This window comes from Hypomesus nipponensis, chromosome 15, assembly GCF_054491055.1.
Source record: "Hypomesus nipponensis isolate SF chromosome 15, ASM5449105v1, whole genome shotgun sequence".
NCBI classification, from domain to species: Eukaryota; Metazoa; Chordata; class Actinopteri; order Osmeriformes; family Osmeridae; genus Hypomesus; species Hypomesus nipponensis.
In genome coordinates, this window is record NC_140375.1 from 12169178 (window position 1) to 12190359 (window position 21182).

The 21182-nt window shown below is 40.1% G+C and overlaps 2 protein-coding genes across 8 annotated transcripts in view; one reads left to right on the forward strand and one right to left on the reverse strand.

Moving 5' to 3' along the window:
* arhgap42b (Rho GTPase activating protein 42b) overlaps positions 1-14141 on the forward strand; it is a 36766-nt gene extending 22625 nt beyond the window's left edge. Inside the window, exons 5-25 of one of the 7 annotated variants that reach the window (XM_084673963.1) lie at positions 474-575; positions 793-903; positions 2705-2809; positions 3301-3430; positions 3823-3948; positions 4695-4806; positions 5333-5389; positions 6752-6830; positions 6909-6948; positions 7279-7341; positions 7471-7545; positions 7950-8034; positions 8219-8277; positions 8657-8762; positions 9018-9177; positions 9286-9436; positions 9810-10208; positions 10467-10623; positions 11351-11413; positions 11515-11594; positions 12834-14141. In XM_084673963.1, coding sequence (XP_084530089.1) covers positions 474-575; positions 793-903; positions 2705-2809; positions 3301-3430; positions 3823-3948; positions 4695-4806; positions 5333-5389; positions 6752-6830; positions 6909-6948; positions 7279-7341; positions 7471-7545; positions 7950-8034; positions 8219-8277; positions 8657-8762; positions 9018-9177; positions 9286-9436; positions 9810-10208; positions 10467-10623; positions 11351-11413; positions 11515-11594; positions 12834-12922 — 2349 coding nt within the window. In that variant the 3' untranslated portion in view covers positions 12923-14141. The remainder of the gene's footprint in view (positions 1-473; positions 576-792; positions 904-2704; positions 2810-3300; positions 3431-3822; positions 3949-4694; positions 4807-5332; positions 5390-6751; positions 6831-6908; positions 6949-7278; positions 7342-7470; positions 7546-7949; positions 8035-8218; positions 8278-8656; positions 8763-9017; positions 9178-9285; positions 9437-9809; positions 10209-10466; positions 10624-11350; positions 11414-11514; positions 11595-12833) is intronic. The other 6 variants (XM_084673964.1, XM_084673965.1, XM_084673966.1 and 3 more) reach the window with 6 other exon arrangements.
* A 396-nt stretch (positions 14142-14537) lies between these two features.
* pgr (progesterone receptor) lies at positions 14538-20119 on the reverse strand. The gene is made up of 7 exons (XM_084673971.1): positions 18520-20119; positions 17855-17971; positions 17193-17498; positions 16485-16629; positions 16115-16245; positions 15607-15764; positions 14538-15498 (listed from the first exon to the last, which is right to left on the reverse strand). The coding sequence occupies exons 1-7, from the start codon at positions 19661-19663 to the stop codon at positions 15343-15345; spliced, it is 2157 nt and encodes a 718-aa protein (XP_084530097.1). The 5' UTR covers positions 19664-20119; the 3' UTR covers positions 14538-15342.
* Positions 20120-21182: the final 1063 nt, after the last annotated feature.

Consider the following 21182-nt stretch of genomic DNA (forward strand, 5'->3'; position numbering starts at 1 on the left):
CTCAGTTTTTAGAATATGACCACAGAACAGGACAGTGAAGCAAAAAAATGCTTTGATTTTCTAGTAACATTGTTGTTTGTTTCATTGATTGTTACAATTGTGGAATCTCAAAACCTGTTTTGTATTTCAGCTTTGTTAAACAAAAGCACAAAATAAGGCTTTTCCCATACAATAAACCTATTATTATACATGTTTATTTAGGTTATTACTGACCATCTTGTTTGTCTAGTGGACCGTTTTTGGGGTCATGTACCAAGACTAAATAAAAGAGATACATATATGGGCCAAACCAATATTACTTGGTACAAATAGCCTGGCGGCAAAATGAATCTAGACCCCCACCTAGTGGCCGTGCTGTTTCACCACAGACAACATGTGCTCATTATGCCAAGCCATGTTGTAATGGCTACGGTAATCTATAGCATGTTTATCAGAGTCAACACAGATGTCCAACTGTGTATCCCCTGTCTTAGGAGGGAAAGAAGAAATTCGACAAGGAAACTGAGAAATACTATTCCATCCTGGAGAAGCACCTCAACTTATCTTCTAAAAAGAAGGAGACATTCCTACAAGAGGTACGACAATGACTCTACTGCACACAACTACCCAGGGTATCTGTAGCACAATTGTTTGCATCATTAGTTACTCATTTCCTTACCAGGCAATGGTTTGTATAGGTTCCCAAAGTGATGGTGTAACCATTAACTTACTCTGTCCCAGTTGTCCACTGTGCATACACAGGTTTTGGCCTTCCTGTGTCATCAGAGTAACCTAGTGTTTGTTCATTCCCAGGCTGACACACAGATTGACAAAGAAAAACACGCCTTTTACGATGCATCTCTTGAGTACGTTTTCAAAATCCAAGAGGTGCAAGAAAAGAAGAAATTTGAATTTGTTGAACCCGTAAGTAACTGTTAAATTCTTTATTGAGGTTTAGGAGATAAATACAAATCATGAATTCTTCTTTGTCTCTCTCTCGTCTCATCTGACTAAGACCTAGACCATATTTTCAGGCCATGCCATGAATCAGTGTGTGTGTGTGCCACATGTCCATATCTGTTATGTCCTCCCCCACAGGTGTGATGTCCAAAGAGGGTAGATAGAAGAGAATAACCCCGGACACATCCACGTACTCTGGGGAGAAACTCTTATGCCTATGGAAGGGATAATGAATGGCCACAAGTTGTTTTGAAAGCCAACAAAGTATTTAGGCCATAGCACCTGCTATGAAGGTGGAGTGGTCAATTTCAAGTAAAACAAGACTATGCACAAAGGGCTGGTCTAAAACACCTTAAACCCCCATTCCAGGAATGGGGAGGGTGTTTGGCAGTGCCCTCATCTTTAGACAGGAAATTAAGAGGAGGCATTAAGTTCTCAGGTATTAAGTAGCAGAGAACGTGAGAGGCGAGCTAAGCGGCTCTTTAAAAATCCCGGGCCCCATTTGTTTCCATCGCTGGCAGCTCACTGAGAACCTGGGCCAACAATTTAAATTTCGAAACCCTAAGTAGAGGGGGGGGGGGGTGGGGGGTGACAAGGCCTAACCTTGCCCATGATGAATATGGACACTCAGACAGTGAACTATTGTGATATGTATCTACACCTTAGATATTACATCAGCAATTGTGTCCGGGGATGGAAGGAAGTGAACACTGCCGAGCAGCAATCTGAGCTGTACAAGACTCTTCAGTCAGCAGACCAGATAAGCCCTCACTCACAAAGAAGCTTTCAAAGTTTTCCCCTCAGTGGTCAAACTCTTATCTTTTACACAGAAAGAGAAATCAATTTCCTTTTATCCCTGTAAATCCTCAACTGGCTGATTTCCTTGTTAAGCTTGTTCTGGTGTACCATATTCGATACTGAAACCAGAATCTAGTTCTCATGTTGACACATTGACGCTGTTCAATCATATACAGAAGATACAGAAATGTGCATACAGACACAATAACATAAATTCAAATGTTTTTATATGATATACATATAAAGTGCATGTTGGAATGTAAAATGTATACTATATTCCTTCTGTACTGTAGAATAAATACACAAGTTTATCTATAATAAACTGAGTGCTAGGAAATGTTTGTACTTGCTGGTTGGTGACAACCAGACAGTGTTGCACCTCTCCTATCATGCCGTATTTGAGATCATCCTACAGTATGGCATCTAAACCTGGATTGGTGATCTCAGTGGACAGTTGAAAGCCCAGATTACCTGGCTAAGACGGAAAGCTATGAAAATCATGCGAGTCGGGAAGCATCCCACTCTCCAGGCTGTCTTTGATGAAACAATCATCAGACAGGTCCCAAATATTATTTCAGAGCCCACCCACGTCCACCCTGAGTACCGTCTTTCTCTTCCCTCAAGCAGACGCTTCAGAGTCCCCAGTGCAGGCTCACTAGCTCTAACAACTCCTTTTATCCTCCCAGTCCATCAAAGCTCAAAATGACAAGTTGGCCTGAAGTTGGCCTGAGCCTAACCCCTGTAATGCTGTTGTGTTTACCTCACAACTGTACTGCACACAAGTACACTCCGTGATGACTTTTTGTTGATGAGGCTGCTTTAGTCTTCCCACACTTATTAAGTACACCATTGTGATGATTACAGGAGTGTCGTACGATGGGCAGTTTGTGCATGTACTGTAGGTATTGTGTGTGTGTGTGTCCATGTCTATGGTTGAGTAGTTTTCCTTTTCTTGTTTCCCTGGCAGCTTCTGGCCTTCCTGCAGGGCCTGTTCACATTTTACCATGAAGGGTATGAGCTTGCACATGAGTTTGAGCCCTACAAGCAGCAGCTTCAGTTCAACCTGCAGAATGTAAGATACCCTCTCTCCTCTTAATACTTTGTGTTATCGACTCTCCAGCCCATAATGGAAACACAAATGTTTCTGCAGATTATGTCAAAAATGTTTATGTAATTGTTATGTTAGAGACAACTGAAGGGCCCATCCATTCTGGTGACTGCCAGTCATAGCCTCAGGGCCCTGATTTGATCAAGTTCACTGGCTCCAATAGGCTCACTCAGTTACTCTGTATGCAAGAGGACTCTGTCAGCCAGTATCCAGACACAAGTGGGTGCTGCCATTTCTGGGTTAGAGGCTACATGCTGTTATGCTGACTGCCACAGCAAGAGGGATGGCACTGACCTCTAATGGCTCGCTCTGTGTTTGACCTGCTGTCAAAAGTTATTGAATTTTTCATTGTGGTTTTGGATCTATTGGAGGTATTTAATTTGGTCATATTACTAGTGTTCCCAAGGAGTTATCAAGCATGTCTATAGCAATATCTCCATTTGTTTCTAATGCAGACAAGGAACAACTTTGTGAGCACCAAGCAGGAAGTGGAGAAGCTGATGAAGAGAATCAGGTCTGCAGACCAGGACTATAACCCCCCAGGCCAGTGGACCATGGAGGGCTTCCTCTACGTTCAGGAGAAACGTGAGTTTTCTCACAATACAGTTTGTCTTCACATCAGCGTTCCTGCCTCCTTGTCTTCCTCATTGTCTTCCTCCCTGCATGCCTGCCCGCCGGCCTGCCTGACTGCCTGCAGACTCACAGCTTCCTTGCACAGACAAGTGCATGGCCTTTATACAGTACCAATCAACATAAACAAATCTCTCCTCTCCCCTCCGTAGAATTGATTGCTTCACCACAGGTCATGAGTCTGTTTAATTGATGCACTTTGATGTACTCTCAAACAGGAGAGAAAACACTGCATAGTACCACTTTACATCCATGTTTGCAACAACATTTGATATCTTACAGAATTCAGAACTCATTCCAAAGGTTTGGGATTCTTTTTTGTCCTGCCTCCCTCTGTTGTGTTGCAGGGCCTCTGGGGTGTACATGGACACGACACTACTGCACATACGAAAAAGGAAGCAATACCTTCACCATGAGTAATTCTGACACTAAGTCCACTGGAAAGCAGGTAACGGGCAGATCAAGATCACTAAAGGGTGGTCATGCAAACTGTCTTATTTCTGTAAACGTACCAATACCGAATAGTGTATCAAAACAAAGGGATCCTTTCTCAATACTTATGTAAGTCATTAAAGACCTAGACCACAGCAAATTGTGCAGCCTAACCTAAGTTTTCCACAGACTACATTGAGAATGAGTGTTGGGAGCAGTGTGTTAAGCACAATGGGATATGTTATTTAAATATGGAATTGGACACATACTGTTGGGTGATATCTTCTTCCTGACCAAATTATTTTAGGCTTCATGTTTATGGTCTTCACAGCGTCTTGACGTGTCACTCCACAGTGTCACTTTACTGTCTTTTATTTACTGCAGTAATTTCAGTAATTATTCTTTTTTATAATAAGGCAACTATGGATCTTTCTAATGATGTGAATTATAGCTGTTACTGTAAGGTCACCTATTTAACGTGCTGTATTGTGTATGAAGCACCTGCACAAGTGTTGTCATTTTGTGAAATTGTGATTGGCTCGGGTAATGGCAGGGATATTGCACCAGCAAAGTGCTAATTTATGCACAATTTCTCTACAGTGTTTGTCACATGATAATTGTGTTTTGCCAGGTACCTTTTTGTTATTATAATATGGCCCTATGACCTTTCTGTGTGTCTTCAGAGAAAAAAATTAAATAATTCATACAATTTGTGCAAATTGTATTGAATTCTGGTGTTACAGTAAAGTATGCAAAACCTTTTTAATCAACTCCACTGTTCCCTTTTAGAATGGTCTAGTACTGAGCCCAGCTGAGATGTTTAAGCTGAAGTCCTGTATCCGAAGGAAGACTGACTCCATCGACAAGAGATTCTGCTTTGACGTTGAAGTGGTTGAGAGGTCTGTCATAATTGATCTGGTTTTTTTTGTGCTCGTATTGTTGTCCTGTCACTCACATAGACTGAAAACATGAATGGAAACTGAAATTAATTCACAATAGTGTCATGTGATTACAGATACACTTAGGTGTGAAGTGCAGAATTAAGGTGCTATATACATTGAAGTGCTAATTAGGGCTTCAGTCCCTACAATTGCTGGGTGACTCCTAATCAGAGCAAATGTTTGATTTTGGAACTTAACCATGACTGATATGGCTTTAGATAGACTACATATGGTTTATGTTCCCGTTGATTCACAGTTGTTAATGTTTCGAGTTTAGTCTTGATTGGCGTAATAATAATTGTTTTTAGTTTCAATGTTTAGGGTAGATGTTTTCAGCTCTGTTTTTGTCTTGCATGTTCCTAATTTTCTGTCTCACAAACGTCTTTTTGTAGTGTGTTTGTGACTGTGTAGTATTTAAGTACATTTTCATTTAGTTTTCTATATGTACCCATTTTCCCTTTTTTCTGTGTTCATGTTAATGTAGAAATGACATCTATCATGGAACTCTTTTCAGACCACTTCGGTTTTTCTGTAAAGTCCGGTATGTGACCAGTGCTGCCCTCAGTGCAGTTGCATGTGTTGCATGTGTGCTGCTAATCATTTCATGCACTGATTCTCTAGAAATTTAAATTAAGATTACATGTCTCAATCGCTTAAATGAAATGATAACATCTGGTGCATTTGGAGAAAAACATGAGGGGAAATACAGCTTAATACCATACCCCAAATTATTTAAGGAATGCATTGATTTTGACATTCTGACAAGTGTTTTAATCGTTCATAAATTGTACCTCAAATCTAAAGATTCAGAAGACCCGCTAGGCACCAGGGAGCATGTCTTGTTGATTGGTGTATAATGTAATGCTGGTATAAACCACAAGAGTGGGGGAAGAGATTTATAAGAAGATATGAAGCCTGCAAATCAGCTGCCACTGGGGGAGAAAGGCTGAATAGATCAAGTTTTATAATTCGACAAAGCACAGCATCAGCACATTTATGACTGGGTGCGCCTCAGAAAGGGAATGTGTCGTGTATAACAGTGTCTTCTTCTAACCAAGTTGTACCAGTGGCAGCAGTCCTCACCCTGCCCACCACTGCTGAGCATTGACAATAACTCCAGTTTACTAGCAAGGCAACTCATTCATCACCCCCAGAGATGCCATAAGCTGCTGTTCTCACCACAAGGGCAATGTGGGCCACGCTCCTGTCAGCTTCCAGCTCATCCATTCATCCTCATTATATTAAACATGCTATTCTTACAGCTTAGTGAGAATCAGGCCACCCATCTCAGCACCAGCAGGACATAGCTCTCCGCTAGCACTAACTTTAACTACTGGCCATGCGTTTTTTATTGCATCATGCGTTTTTTATTGCATCAGTGTATGAAAATTGGACATTGTGACAAATTATTTAACAGAGGTGTACCAGCTTTAGAAGATGGTAAAAATGCTTTTAAGGGCTGCAGACATAGGTTTTCCTGAAAAAAATGGGACGACTTTTATTTCCAGACGGACACATTCACCATTGCTGGTTTATTTCAATGTCATTATGGCCTCAAGCTTCTCTGAGATGAGACATGAGAGTAATGGGGCATAGAGAGATTAGCTCAGAAGCGTCTGAACACCTGGTGATACACTCTATAGAATCACACATGGAGAAGGCACATGCATGCTGGGAATAAAAATGAACCACTCTTAAATCAAGCACACAATCATTTGTTAATTGGGAGTGCAGTGTAATCACAAAGACAACAGAGGACGGGCGTTGTTGGAGCAAAGATTCACACCAGCTAGTCAAGGCACAGTAGTCCTTTTTCAAAAGCTTCAGTGTAAACATTGGTCTGTTTGAGCACCTGAGGCTATGAGATGTGAAAGAGACCTGGTTTTCTCTGAACCTGTTCCAGACATGGCATCGTCACACTGCAGGCTCTCTCAGAGTCCAACAGAAGACTGTGGCTGGAGGCCATGGATGGCAAGGAGCCGGTAAGGATCTCGATTTCTCTCTGTTCCTCTCTTTCACTCTTTCTCTCTCATATAACATATTATGTTATTGTTTTCCAGATTTACAATCTTCCAACTATACTGAGCAAGAAGGAAGAAAGTAAGTAGTTCAGTATTCCAATTCCATATCCCACATGATTAATGTGAAACATTAACTGTAAAATACACATAATTTGAATGGAATTGTATTACTGTATTATAATGTATATTTCAATGTTTAAGCATATCTCTATGTGATGTGTCAGGAGTCATCCTTTTTAGCTCCTTAACACAATTTGACTACACCTACACAAGTCAGATTTATGTTCTACAGATCCCTGAAGCATACCAACTTAGAATCAAACAACTCCATGTGCATTTTATTTCCATTGAGGTTTTGTGTGTGACCCAGAAAGTAAATCATGTGTAGTATTGTTATGCTTTATCACAGCATTTCTGAACGAGGCTGGCTTTAATTTTGTGAGGAAATGCATCGACTTAGTGGAAATGAGAGGTGAGTCATTTTTTTTGAAAGGCTGTAAAGCAAATCACTTCACAATAGCGTAGGCGTCTCTGCTTCAAATGTCTTGCTGAAGGGATTGGTTGCAGAGTAATTCTGTAAAACCTCTGCTTTATCCTACAGGTATCAACACCATGGGACTGTACAGAATTGGAGGGGTCAATTCCAAGGTTCAGAAGCTGATGACAACTGTCTTTGGTAAGAAGACCTCTTCCTCGGATGTTGTTATGGCACACTCAAAATACACCGTTACATTGTTCAGTGGTGGGCAACCATATGTGGGCGAAGAGCTCCTTCTTGTGGTCAAACATGGTAAAAGGAAGCGGTCAATATATCGTCCTGGGTCCAGCAAGCCAGAGCAGTGTTTATGAGATGCATACACAAACACAGACCCACTCAAATGATTACACAATTTCCTTTCTGAGACCATACTAAAAATAAGCCAATATATCTAACTGTAAAATGTATTTCATCTGCAATTATCAAACATATTTGCATCTGTAACTGTAGGGATGTGCACAATAATGCCAGGATGACATTTGCAAGTCAGGAATACTGTTTTACGGTGTAATTTTAATGATGAAAAACGGTGTTACCAACAGCCACAAAAACCCCAGTGGATAAGGATCTGGACCCAGATACATGGGATAACAAAACCATCACCAGCGGTCTCAAGAATTACCTCAGGTCAGCTTGCCCTGCTGGCTGTGTTTCTTTGCCTGGTTGCCGTCCTGATTTCCCTTAATGCTTTTATGAAGTGTTCATCTTAAATCATTGCTGCCCCTTTCAAAGGAAGATGTTCTTTTTTCATTTGAATACTGCATTACTAGGTGCCAAATTACAAGTGCCATTTGTTCCTTTATTCCATCAGGTGCCTCTCTGAGCCTCTTATGACGTTCAAGCTTCACAAAGATTTCCTCCTGGCTGTCAGTAAGTTACGAGTCTGTTCCAATAAGGAAAGTCAGGCTTGCCAACAAGAGGTATCCTGTGGAGAAAAACATTATGTTACTTCATTGTTCTAGTATTTTGTACATTCAAGTCGGAGGATCTAGCTAATGAATGATTCTTTGCAAACTTTGCAAACAATGTTTTATTTTTATTTTTATTATATTTATGCAGCCATCATCTGTAAGGCCTGCTGTACATATGAATTGAGAATGAGAATATAATGTATACTACACCATATAGGTGCACTGGAATGATTTGGTCCGGTTGCTCTCCAGTTTCTTAGCAGTCTTATCTAAACCTAGAGATGATATATGAGAATATTGTAACATGCTAACCTATATCCCTGTCACACTATTCTTAGAGTCAGATGACCAGAACTACAGGGTGTGTGCTGTCCATGCCTTGGTTCACAAGCTCCCTGAGAGGAACAAGGATATGCTGGAGATACTGATTAAACACCTGGTCACGTAAGTGTCCCTGCAATTGATATTGTCCAAATGCTACTTTGGCAGAAGTCATTCAGGACTGAGTTTGTCATATTGGTGGAATAATTACACGATTTTGAGAAGGTGCACTTCTCCTTGGGCCAGTCATTTGCGATTGTCTTACCTCATTCACAAGATGAACAGCAAATGTCCATAGCGTGTCATCATGTTAAGGGTGTTACAGGTGACGTTTTGATTACATGTGTGTTTCTGTCCTTCTCTATATGTGCTTTACAGAGTTTCCACCCAGAGCCAGTTCAACCTAATGACAGTGTCCAACCTAGGTGTGATATTTGGCCCCACACTTATGCGTTCTCAGGAAGAGACTGTGGCAGCCATGATGAACATCAAATTCCAGAACATTGTGGTTGAAATACTAATCGAAAACTTTGACAAGGCAAGCAGATCACAGCCAAAGTTCATGACTACATGTTTTATTTGGGATTCTAAAGTCTGATTATGATTAAGATTCCAGTTGTAAAGCTTTACTCTCTGCCCCCTCTAGATTTTCTACCAAGCTCCTGACCCCAATGTGCCTCTCCCAGTGCCGCAGTCCAGACCTGGCTCCCGCAGAAGCAGGGCCATCTGTCTGTCCACAGGCCCCAGAAAGCCCCGCAGTATTTACACGCCAACGCTCTGCCTAGCAGACGCAGACAGTGAGTCCCACATCGGTGACTAGCCTAGACTAGACAGTAAACCTGCAGGCTACACAACAGAACCAGTCTGCCCGTCAACACCCAACATCATCAGCCTAACCGGTAGAATACAACTGGATCACGTAACCACAAATGATCTGTCGGGAAAAAATATCGAAGAACGGATTATAGCAGTTGTAGTTGTTAGAGGGAACCACAAAGCATGTGAAACCATTAACTGTGTCGTGCAAGGTTGTCAAAGTGTGCTCGCTGATCAGAATGTCAGTACGTATTTTGGATCATTTCTGCGTATAAATGTTCCCTTAGACCTTGTAACTGTAGCTTGTTTCAGTCAGCAGGTTGTAATGACGGTGTTTTGCATGGCGTCCCTCTGGCCCATGTACAGGTGACACATTCAGCAGCAGTCCGGGCAGCACTCCCATGGGCAGCATGGAGTCTCTATCCTCTCACTCTTCTGAGCAGAACAGCTCCTCAAAGACAGGCTCCTCCTGCCAGGGAAAGGACAGGCTCTCCTCTGGACTGCACCGCGCCCCTTCCCAGCTCTCCTGCAATGGGCCCACGGTCCTTCCCTGCGTCAGCAGTCCAGATTCCAGCTCTAGAGAGGACACTGGCAGAACAGATGGGGAGGCAGAGGACGCTCAGAGTCTGTCTTCACTTATCGATGCAGCTAAGACCTCTGTACCCCAAAAAGCCCCTCACTGCTATACTGGCCTTGGAGCCCAGCTGAACCGCTCCACAGCCCCCTCTCTCAGATCACTGCATACTTCTGAAGGTAGTTTTTCTACTATAGTAAAACTCATAGCACTGTAAAACTCATGTTCTTTAGAAACCCAAGGGGCTCAGGAAAAATTATACATTCTTACTTTGTCTGAGAATGTGGACCAGTAGCACAAAGCCATGAAATTGTACATTGAAGCAAGTTTTGAATCCTTCACAAAATCCTGTGCAGTGTCACATGTTTCCAGTACGTACATACACTGTATCTCTCCTCCTCTTGTGGCTAATGACATTCTCTTCATGCTCCCTCAAGGCACCAGGAGCTACTTCAGTTCAGTCCAAAATCTGTCACTGGTGGTGCACGACAGTTTCAAACCTACAGACCACCCCCACCTCCCACCCAAGCAACTAGTGACCAGGCGGAGAATCGACACCTCTGCTACCAATGGCTACCAGCGGCCCGGATCTGTGTAATTGATTTGAAAACATTCTTCAAAAACAAGATATTGTCAGCATACTGTAAAACACAAATAATATATTGGCTGTGAGAAAGTATGTTTATAGTTACATCTCAACCCATGCACAAATAGGGGTTGGCGACACATTAGAAGTTAAATTATTACAAAAACATAGTTGCTTAGTTTCCTGAGTGGTTTGTGTGGGGCTTTTTCTTCTATTAACAGGATTGGGAATAGAGAGGTCTGAAAGATTTATGTATTTCCCCAGTAGTGGGAGGCCTGGATTTAATTATATTCTGCCTACTCCAGGGTTGATGTGACCCAGCAGTGCTATGCTTTCAGTCTCTCTTGGGACAAATAGATTGTTTGACTTGTCATGGTAGGAAAGGACAATCACATGAGCTCTAAAGTAGTTCCCTTATAAAAAAAAAAACACCTAGCCAGGCCCTCAGAGTTGTTGTCTAGTTGGGAAATATTATATGTGCAGGGTCAAGACAATATAACCTGCTTCTTGCCTTCAGGAAGAAAATAAAACCTATCCTATTGTGCTTTGGTACCTTACAATAAACGTAATGAACATAAACTTCAAACAATAACAGCTTCATGTCAAAGAATAGAGTATACACTTAAATCAGTAATTTTCACTAAATGTGTTTTCATGTCAAACACCTTTTATATCAGTAGTTTACACATACCAAACAAGTGTTCAAACTAGTTAAGCTTTGCTTATGTCTTTTAGGGTCGCTGCAAAAGCACTGCTGTTTGAAAATGCCACACCATCACTGCAACTGCCAATTGGAAGGTAAGGAATAAAGTTATATGACTCGTGAAAATGTGTGTGCTGCGTTGCTTTCATTTGTGAGTTTGTATTAGATCACTGCATATGTTTATTTGTTTGTACAGAGATGCCAAAGCAAGATACTCATGTGAGGCAGAACATAGCCATGAACTCAGTTTCCCAAAGGGGGCACTGTTCTCAAATGGTGAGTTACCCCACAGTTAGCTGTGTAGATCTAGATTGTTACCTCAAATCCCGCACAGGGGTCGTAAACATTCTTTATTTGTATTCCAATACCCGGTATGACACAGCAATCTGAATATGCTTTCATGTGCTCATAAAAGATTGCACATTAAAGTAGAGGGAGGCCATCTTATTTTGGATGCACACAGCAATGACTTGGCATAGTGTAGACAAAATAAAAGTATTTTTTATACTTTGGGTTTTTATTACCTCTTGGATTTTCCATGAGGAAAGGAATTGGCATTCTACCCAATGCAGTCTTGCAGGTCACAGTAACCTAGTAATGAAAGGAAACCACTCCAGTTCCACTCTGCTAACAGAGCCTGCTGAGACCACAACACTAACATTCACTACCCACCATTTCTGTGTTTACTAAGGCTTTTTAGTATTCCAATCCTTATCATTAATATACCAGTTTTTTATCATTAACTTTCTTTGCATTAGTATTTGTTTTTTTACATTTCCATCCTTCCATTTTTGTGGATTCTACTAGGCAAGAACTTCCCATGGTTAAAAATCTGTTTTATGAATCATACTGTATGTGCGTGAGAAAGCTGCCTTTGAGGTTAAACTACTTAATTGGGTGGTGTAATTTTGAAGAGCAAGCCAACCTGGTATCTCCTTCGATGTGTCATCAATGCTAATTATTGTAGCAAAGCACATCCTATTTGTCTGTGGCGAGAAACCTAGTGAGTCAAAACCTTAGTTCTCATAAGTCCCAGGTTTGGACAATATTGTAACCTTATTCTGGCCTAAACAAACTGTAGCTAATGATTAAACAAGTCCCTTGCATACACATAATATGACTCCTATGATCACGAAAGAGAGAAGGTAAGAGAAAAGAGAAATTTCCATAAAACAGCCTCCAGAACAAATCTGGGGTTGATGAGGAGCCAAGCCTTCTGCTCCGCCCATCGACTGTGGAACTAAGTAGCTGAACAACTTACAACACCCGAGGTGACAGACCTTTTAAAGCCATTTAAAAAGCATTTATCTGAAATTAGACTATTGTAGCACTTTTACCTTATTTAAAGCCCTATGTATCTATTTACAACAAAACATTGATTGGTTGAATAAAAAAACCTGTAGTACTATGAGATTGCTAGGGCATGAAATGCATTATTAGATCATGATAAGAGCGATGTCAATGAGACACCATGCTTCACATCTCTTTTTGATTATTTCTGTTTTTCCCCCTCAGTGTATTCCTCTGTTGAACCAGGCTGGCTTCAAGCAACATATGAGGGGAAGACAGGCTTAATTCCAGAGAATTATGTGGTCTTTCTCTAACAAAATTATAGAGGGAAAAAAGAGCGTAATTCATGGTATCCATGGTAACAAGAATCTTAAATGTGATGGAAAAATGTAACATTCAGCTTTTGCGTAGCCTATAGGAACAATGATTCAGTCATATCCTTCGATTGTGTGATTTGGGTTTTCAGTGCTGGAAGTATGCACGTTTTTTTTTTTTGATTAATATAATATTTTGATCCTGATTACACTTGTGAAATATGTTGAGTATTAGAAAAAAATCAAAACAGTTTCTTCAAGCTTTATTTATACACAAAATATATGTACTTTAGAAGATAATTTGAACATTCCATGTCATAGTTTTGTTCCCATCCTACATGGTTGATACCCAGATACTTTTGGCAGGATTTTCCACTATTAATCCATGATATCACTGCAGGTATTCCAACATAATCCTCATGACTAAAAATGCATAAAATTGCTACATGCATCAGTATGTGCATCAGGCATAACTAAGGCATAACTTACAAAATGTTGTGAAAGACTAGAAGTTTGCTAAAATATTCCACCACCAGTCCCCGTCTTAATGAATGATTAATAGTTCCAAAAACTGTAAAAAGTACAGTGTCTTCTGAAATTATTTAATAGATCCTTTTGTTAGTTGGCACACATAGTGTTCTTACATATTTATTCAATATGATGTCTTAAAAATGTTGATACAAGATAGCTAACATTTTAGCTACGAATGTAGATTTCTGTTGATGTTACCATGGTTACAGTCTTGGAATATTTCTAAATACCTAATGCAACTGTACTGTTGAGTTAATGGAGTGAACTCCTGATTTTTCTGCAATATTTTGTTACTATGTTCATCAGTGTTAAAAAAAAAAAAATCACAAGATTATAATAGTCCATTCACTGTAAATAGTTTTACGTGATTCCTTCAGAAGGATTAGTGTGCCTATAATTGACACAACACTCTCACAGTATTGTCTTTATCACTCCTTTACTTTTGGGCAGCTACATGGTACTATTCTTCTGAGTTTGTAGTTGACTCAAAAACGTTATTACCTTTCACAGATCATTGTAGTAGATGAACACAGTATGTATTTTATCTTGATGGTTTATTAAGGGTAAGAGAAAGCTTTAACTGTTGTAATACTCTCTAGTACACTGGTGTACCAGCAATGGCAACAATTATCTCAAACAAGATAAACATGTCTGATTCAGATTTTCATATTAAAGATTGTATTATAAAGGTGATGTTAATTTGTATTTTTACATTATGCTTTTAAATCAAGGCTTGAAACCAAACATATAAATATTGCTTCAGTATAAGACTTAAAATGACAGGAAAAAATAGATCCTGATATGTTAGATTGTTGTACGTGCCAAGAACACAATGTTCTTTTCCATGTAATCCATGAGAATATGATGACCTTGAATACTGAATGAAGAATGGTACTCCCTTCCATTAAGATCTCCAGGTCAGAAAACACAAAACCCTAAAATATCATCCTCCTAGTCTACAAAAATGTCTGTAAATAGATACATATTTTCACTGAGGATCAAGGAAGGCTTATATACATGTAAGATATAGAACATCATTTTTATATAATAAATATAATAACGGCATGGAACGCGATATAGCCAATCACAATCAAGGATGGTAACAACCAGTTTTAGAATTTTTATTTAACCTAGAGAATATAAATCAGCAAAAATGCAATGAATGAAAATGATAGTATACCATTGACCTGTACATGGAATGAAATGCTTGAAAAAAATTGTTTGGTGTATTGGATAGACAAATACTGTAGTTTATCAGAAAGGAAGCCCACAGTATATTATATATTTAATAACTTTGAACTGTTGATTTTATAAGAAACTTAGAAAGATATGCCCTTGCCATAGCATTACAATCTCCTCACTGAACATGTTATCTGCTAGTTCAGATGGCAGTGTCCAGATGGTATTTCCTTATCATAAACTTATAGTTTGTTGTTTTCATAAACACAAGACTTATGCAATTGCCATAGCATAAGCCATTTTATTGACCTAATATCCTGACTTGATTACTTGATTCTGTCCAGTCCTACACTACTAAAGATTTGCTTGTACACTCGTGCAGTAAAAAATTAAATTACAAACAAACTCAAGAGCAGCAAAACACAGAAGTGCTTTACAGTTCAAACAACTGTCCAAACTTTCGGCAACTAAAATATGCTAATAACAACTCTCCATCTCAGTAAATGACTTAGAGGCAATGGGTCAAGGTTACAATGGTCTTGATGGATTTAAATATTTCACAAAAACAAATGAACCTAGAGACACTAAAAGGCAAAGCATTTTCAACTGAACTGAGTATTACCCCCCCACACACACACACACACACACTCCGGTCTGTTTGTGTACATCAGGCTTTGGCCCCATGACTTGAGGCAGGGTCATTGTCACCATCACTTGTGATGGAAAAGGAGGGGCTTGACCATGCCTGCCAACACCTTGGGGAGCTGAGAGGCAATGACCTCGGTCATCATCTCTGGGAACTCCACCTTCATAGCATCTGCTTGAATGAAGGTACTCAGGCAATATAGGTTGACCTTTTTAACAATCTGCACCAGGACAGAAAAAGGGAGAGGTGTCAGTGTTAGTCTTCATCTAATAATGGTTGAAATGCAGGCTTGGGTGAATGAGCCCAGCCCTAGTCGAGTGTTGCCTACCTCATGCATGGAATCCATTAGTTTGGTTAAGTGATAGAAACGCTGTGAGCTGGCCACTACTCCCTTCTCCTTAATGTGGATGGCCTTTGTCAACTCTCGGATGTAGTTCTGCCTCATCTCCTCAAACTGGGCCTGGCTTTTCAGTCCCTCCAGGGGCACTGGGCAGAGGGAGTTTGTCATTTGATTAATATGGACACTTATTGTGGACAAAGTATGCAGTTTCAGCTACTATGTGCTCTGTTGAACTACTGAGAATGTGTGTATGGTGATTCAGTTCTTTGATGCTAAGATCAACTTTATCTGTTTCTTTTTTTGTCTGTCTCTGTAAAGGTCAATTTAATAATATTTGAAGGTGATGACAGCTCCTACATGAATACTGTGTCAAGGTCCTATCTCAAAGCAGAAAGACACTACATTCTAACTCAGAAATATAACCCTACCTTTGTACCACAGTTTGCACAAAATTGGTTACAGGGTCAAAGAGTATCGTTTTTCTGTTGTTGTTTACCAGTGTTGAGTAGCATCAAGGCTTTCATACAGAGGAACTCCTCTCTGGTCACTTGAAGGCTTGCAAACTCCTGGGGGATAAATTGCATTGCCAAGCAAAGGTCATAGATGGGTGATCTTCTCATTCTCTCTCTTTAAGGAAACAAAGAACAGCTCCTCTCAGTAAGCATTAACATGTTCACGACACACCTGAGTTATAGCATTTTACAGACCGGTTTGAAATGCTAGACACATTACATGGTAACTGAAAGAAGATCTGCAATACAACTGTATAGACGAATAATTACATATTGAAATTACAATCAAATACTGTCAATTAATCAGAGCTCCTGTAAATTCGTAGAATTCATTTCCATTACTCCATTACTTACTGGCTGAGGATAAGATCTGGCGCAAAGTACAAGTATTCGCTGGTAACATTCTGAAAGGACCTCCAACCCAGAGAGAACACCATCAAGTTCATCCAAGAGTACTGGATGAGGGTCATCTGATCGTTTATGTGTAGGGTACGAAATCCTATCAAAAGAAAGGAAGATAGTATGGCATCATCCAGGTCAACATTTACCCATCCATTTTAATCATTGGCTTACATTATTACATTTCAAAATCATATCTCTTGCCTTTACAGGTCACTGTCACTCTATGTGTATGTATCACACACACACGCCTTTCAGGCAAATCCTGCAAATCTGATCCTCGTAATGCTTGGTTTTCTGTGCGGCTGTTGTGGATGATGTTGACTATAAATTACATTTAATGAGAGTACGCCATGTCCTTAGCCTGCATACCTGTGGCTAGTCAGTGTGAATACAGTCCCATTGTTACACTCATAGACTATTGACTTGTGGTGGTTGGTAAAGCTATGAACATATTCACCAAACAAATTTAATATCAAAGAGTTATTTACACTGAACTGCTTCACTGTTTATCAATCTTTCTGTCTTCCTGATCTTTACTTGATGCAGATCACAGTACACAATCTTGCCCTGTATCTGTGCCCGTATTTGGAGAGGGGCCTTCTGTGTCGCCTGCATGTGGCCATGGTGACTAGGCTGACCCTGAGAAGAGTCTGTTGTTACCTGGCAGTGACTTGGACCACCTGACGATCCACAGCAGCTGCCTCTCACACAGACGGTTCAGGCTGTTAAGTAGAAGGTGGGGCATGTCAGGCTGGGAGTTGTCAAAGCCAGAGAACACAACCTCTGGTTCTATGTTCTCCAGGATGTTAACAATCTGCGGGGATAGCTGCAGCTCGCGGAGGCCTGGTATGCAGGGCATGGAGGCCAAGGCCTGACTGTCTCCAGGCAGGGCCATGGGAGACTGGAACATCAGGGATGGGGCCATGCCCAAGGCTTTTAAGCCCCCAAAGCGCTTCAGCTTCCTTCCTGAAACATCATTATATGGCTTTGTAAGATTGATACAAGACATTGTAAAGCATTGTAAAGATATAATACAACAATAATAAGTAATATGGCTCAAAAACCTCACATTTTGGTTTAGGCTACAGTCCTAAAGGAGGATCTTACTAAAAGGGCTAAAGATCCTTGAAATCGCTTAACTACACCCTTGAAATACCTGTGAAATTACAGTAGGTATTCATAAGGTATAACAAAACATTCAAAATTTGACTTACTGAGTAAAAACTTAGCTTAATGATACAGCTAGATTAGAAGGTGTCCAGTGGGTTTTTACCAAGCAGAATCAGAACAAAGGACCACACACACATAAAAAGGAAATGTACCTCCAAGCATCATTCCAGCTTGGTAGCACTTTCGAAGGCGACAAGCAGGACAATTCTTTCTTCGAATCTTATCCACAATGCAGTCATTTCGACCAGCGCAAAGATAGTTATGATGGCCTATTCAATAAAAGAACACAGTCATTGCACATGTTTGAAATTGAGTCTTCTCTGATCCAAAAAGAGATATAATGAACAGACAGATGTGTTACTTGGCAGCAGATAATATTGTCTTATATGGCTGTGGCTCCTTCATTGAGAGTGTTTTTTGAACAGAGAGGGTAAGATGAGATAGAGGCTGGGTTGTGAGGACGGGATGACATGGTCATGGTCAGATAGTGGCTCTTACATATCTCTCATTGCAAGATAAAAACGAAGAACACTGTGAACATTGGTCAAAGTGATACAGTTGCTAATGACCCCTGAAAGCCACCATGGAAGGTCATTCTCACAAATATATGATAAGCACCTAACCATATGTTTAGTTTAGACTAACTTTTGTCAGACTTATGTTTCCCAAAAATATATTATGTATCTAAAACTGAAAAAGCCAACTTTATATTATGAATTGGAATTGATATATATTGATATTGATATATATATACTGATATAATGATTATTATTTACAACAATGATAACTTATTCCATCTTATGTATTATCTGCTCACCTTCAACTGCTCTTTTAAAGAATACTTTGCAGCTTCCACAGGTTAGGACCCCATAATGACAGCCAGAGGCTTCATCCCCACAGATCATACACAGTCTTTGGGGAGGTAAACTGAAAATGAGAAGAAACATACAGACATGATACAAATCACAAAAAGGATTTACCACACTCAAATGTGTGAAATAACAAACATGCAAATTGTTGATGCTTAATACTTGCCCAGAATACGCGTTACATGTTGTAGGGGATCTTTGTAGCAATGTTGATCCGTGAATACCGTCCGGATATATATAACCACACGGGTGCTTCTCCTCTGCGACGCCAGCTGATTGGCACCACAACTGGAACTCTGTGCTCTGTATCGACCATCTAGGAATCTCTCCTTTATGTATCATCAAATGTTGGGATGCCTGTGAGCTACTCGTCGTATCAAAGTGCATCATACCCTTACCGGATAGAGTACCCCTGGTGTCGCTCCTTATTTGAGGTACCATCGCAAACTGCTCTGTCTGACTCAAGTCGGCAAGTAGGGAGGCATCGTCCAGGACGTCTTCACCTGTTGCCGAGGTGGGGAAATGGGTCGGCTCCACAAATCCTATTTGTTGTTTTCTCTCTGTATAACTGGCATCAAGAATGTTTAGGTCCGCTGTTACATCAAAATCATGGCATTGAGTGTCCATAATTAGAGACGGTTCCTCTTCGTCTTTAATGAATTTACACACTCCGGTGGCTGAAATGGATGGGATGCCCTGCAAACTTTCCGGAGCGTTTGTAGTCGTTGACGTGTACTCTTTTGCTCTATACACCTTAGCAAAGACATCTTCCATTGGGACACTGTTGGTTTTTAGATATTCGTCAACACGGCCATAATATGACTTATTGCCAAGTGAGCAATCGGTCGAAATACAGTCTTCGTACATGGCACTGTTGTTGCTTGCGCCAGGATATGGGCAAAAAGCGCCAATGTGCCCAAAATTACGCATGGCGGATGAAGTGCTTGCCTGAGGCTGCGGCTCATTTGAGAACTTCTCCTGACCAAAAACAATTTCTCTGTACTTCTCAGGCAAGTTTCTTACGATTTCACTTGTGTCGGCGGAATCTGCAATCGATAAATTTTCCAACTTACCACTGGCTTTACTTTCCATGTTGTGACCTCGGCAAACCCACAATAAAACGAAAAATACCCTGTGGGTTTGACTGGTGACAAGACGTGTGTGTAGCTGGCAGCGGCAAGACCTTCCCAAAATGTGCCTCCGGTTGCGAAAGGCTGTGGCTCTGTAGGGATCCGGCAGGGCGTAAACGGCAATTGTTTTTCTTCAACAAATTAGGAATTATTTTAAATAACAGCAATCAAAAATGCATTCAAAATGTATGAACGTAACTTCCATTCTGTCAGTGCCACGAATCAAACTTGAACAAAAAATTCACTTTTACAATTGGCCTCATTAATCCAATTTATAGGTCCTAAAGTGTTTTGGTCCAAAGATGCGTCGATTCGGCAAGTGTGGACTTCGTGACCACAATTCGTATGGTATATGATAAATTAATCAAAACAAATAAGATGGAGTTATCCCTCTTAAGACAAGTTATACTTTCCACTATGTGGGTTAGACTGAAATGAACTAAACATGAAAGCCCTGCCTTTTTGTGCTTTGAGTCACTAAACATGTTGCAGTCAACCGTGTATCCTGGTCACACACTATGCCAAAAAAAGATGATAGAATATATGATATTCTATCATCTTTTTTTGGCATAGTGTATATATATATATATATATATATATATATATATATATATATATATATATATATATATATATATATATATATATATATATATATATATATATAATCAGTATAGTGACAACTACTTTTGAAGATCTCATTCAAATGTTTTTTTTTAAATATAAAGTTAGCCTCTTTGCGTATGAATGCTCTACTGATTCAGATTTATGAATATCGATTATACAATTTACCATCAATTACTTTGCAAATTGTTATGTTTATCTCTTACTGCATAATTTGATTCAGCCTGTGACACCTCTTTGCATAACCAACCATTATTGGAAGAGGTTATCCCTCAATAATGTGTTCCTCCTAATGTTTCTTCCATTCTTCTCTATAGTCTTCCCTGAGGGTTTTAGGTTGGTGCCAATTTTGTGAAGACCTCTGTGACATTGCTTGTAAAAGGGTTTATACAAATATTTACATATTTTTTATAACTGCCTCTACTCTTCTGTAAAGGTATCCAGCCACAAGAGCATTAGTGACTTCTGGAATTCATCCCAAAGCTGTTGGATGAGGTTACAGTCAGAATCTATGCTTGCCAGTCAGGTTCTTCCACATCAAATGCACAACATGTCTGTATGAACCTCACTGTGCGTGGTGGCAATTTCAAATCAATTACGAATGAGGGCTGTGTTTTATGGTTTGGCCTTGGCAGCTTCCATTGAAAGACATCTCAGTTCTAGAGCAGACAATTACATTGTTAGGGTTAGTTCTGCATTTCAAACTTTGCGGTAACTGTTTTATGAAGGCCCTTCCAGGTTCTCTTGCCTGTAGAGAATCTTGCCACTTTTTAAACTTGCTCCAAAACAGTAGGTGGGTAGGTACTTGATGGGTAGGTAATGATCCCAAAGGGGAAAGGCATTGCAGCAAGCAAGAA

Excerpts from the sequence above, each read along its gene's own strand:
- pgr (XM_084673971.1), bottom strand. The coding sequence starts at position 19,663 with ATGGAAAGTAAAGCCAGTGGTAAGTTGGAAAATTTATCGATTGCAGAT. Across the intron at positions 17,499-17,854 it reads AGCTGGAATGATGCTTGGAG|GAAGGAAGCTGAAGCGCTTT; the intron begins GTACATTTCCTT and ends ATGATGTTTCAG. Across the intron at positions 16,246-16,484 it reads CCAGATCTTATCCTCAGCCA|AGAGAGAATGAGAAGATCAC; the intron begins GTAAGTAATGGA and ends GTTTCCTTAAAG.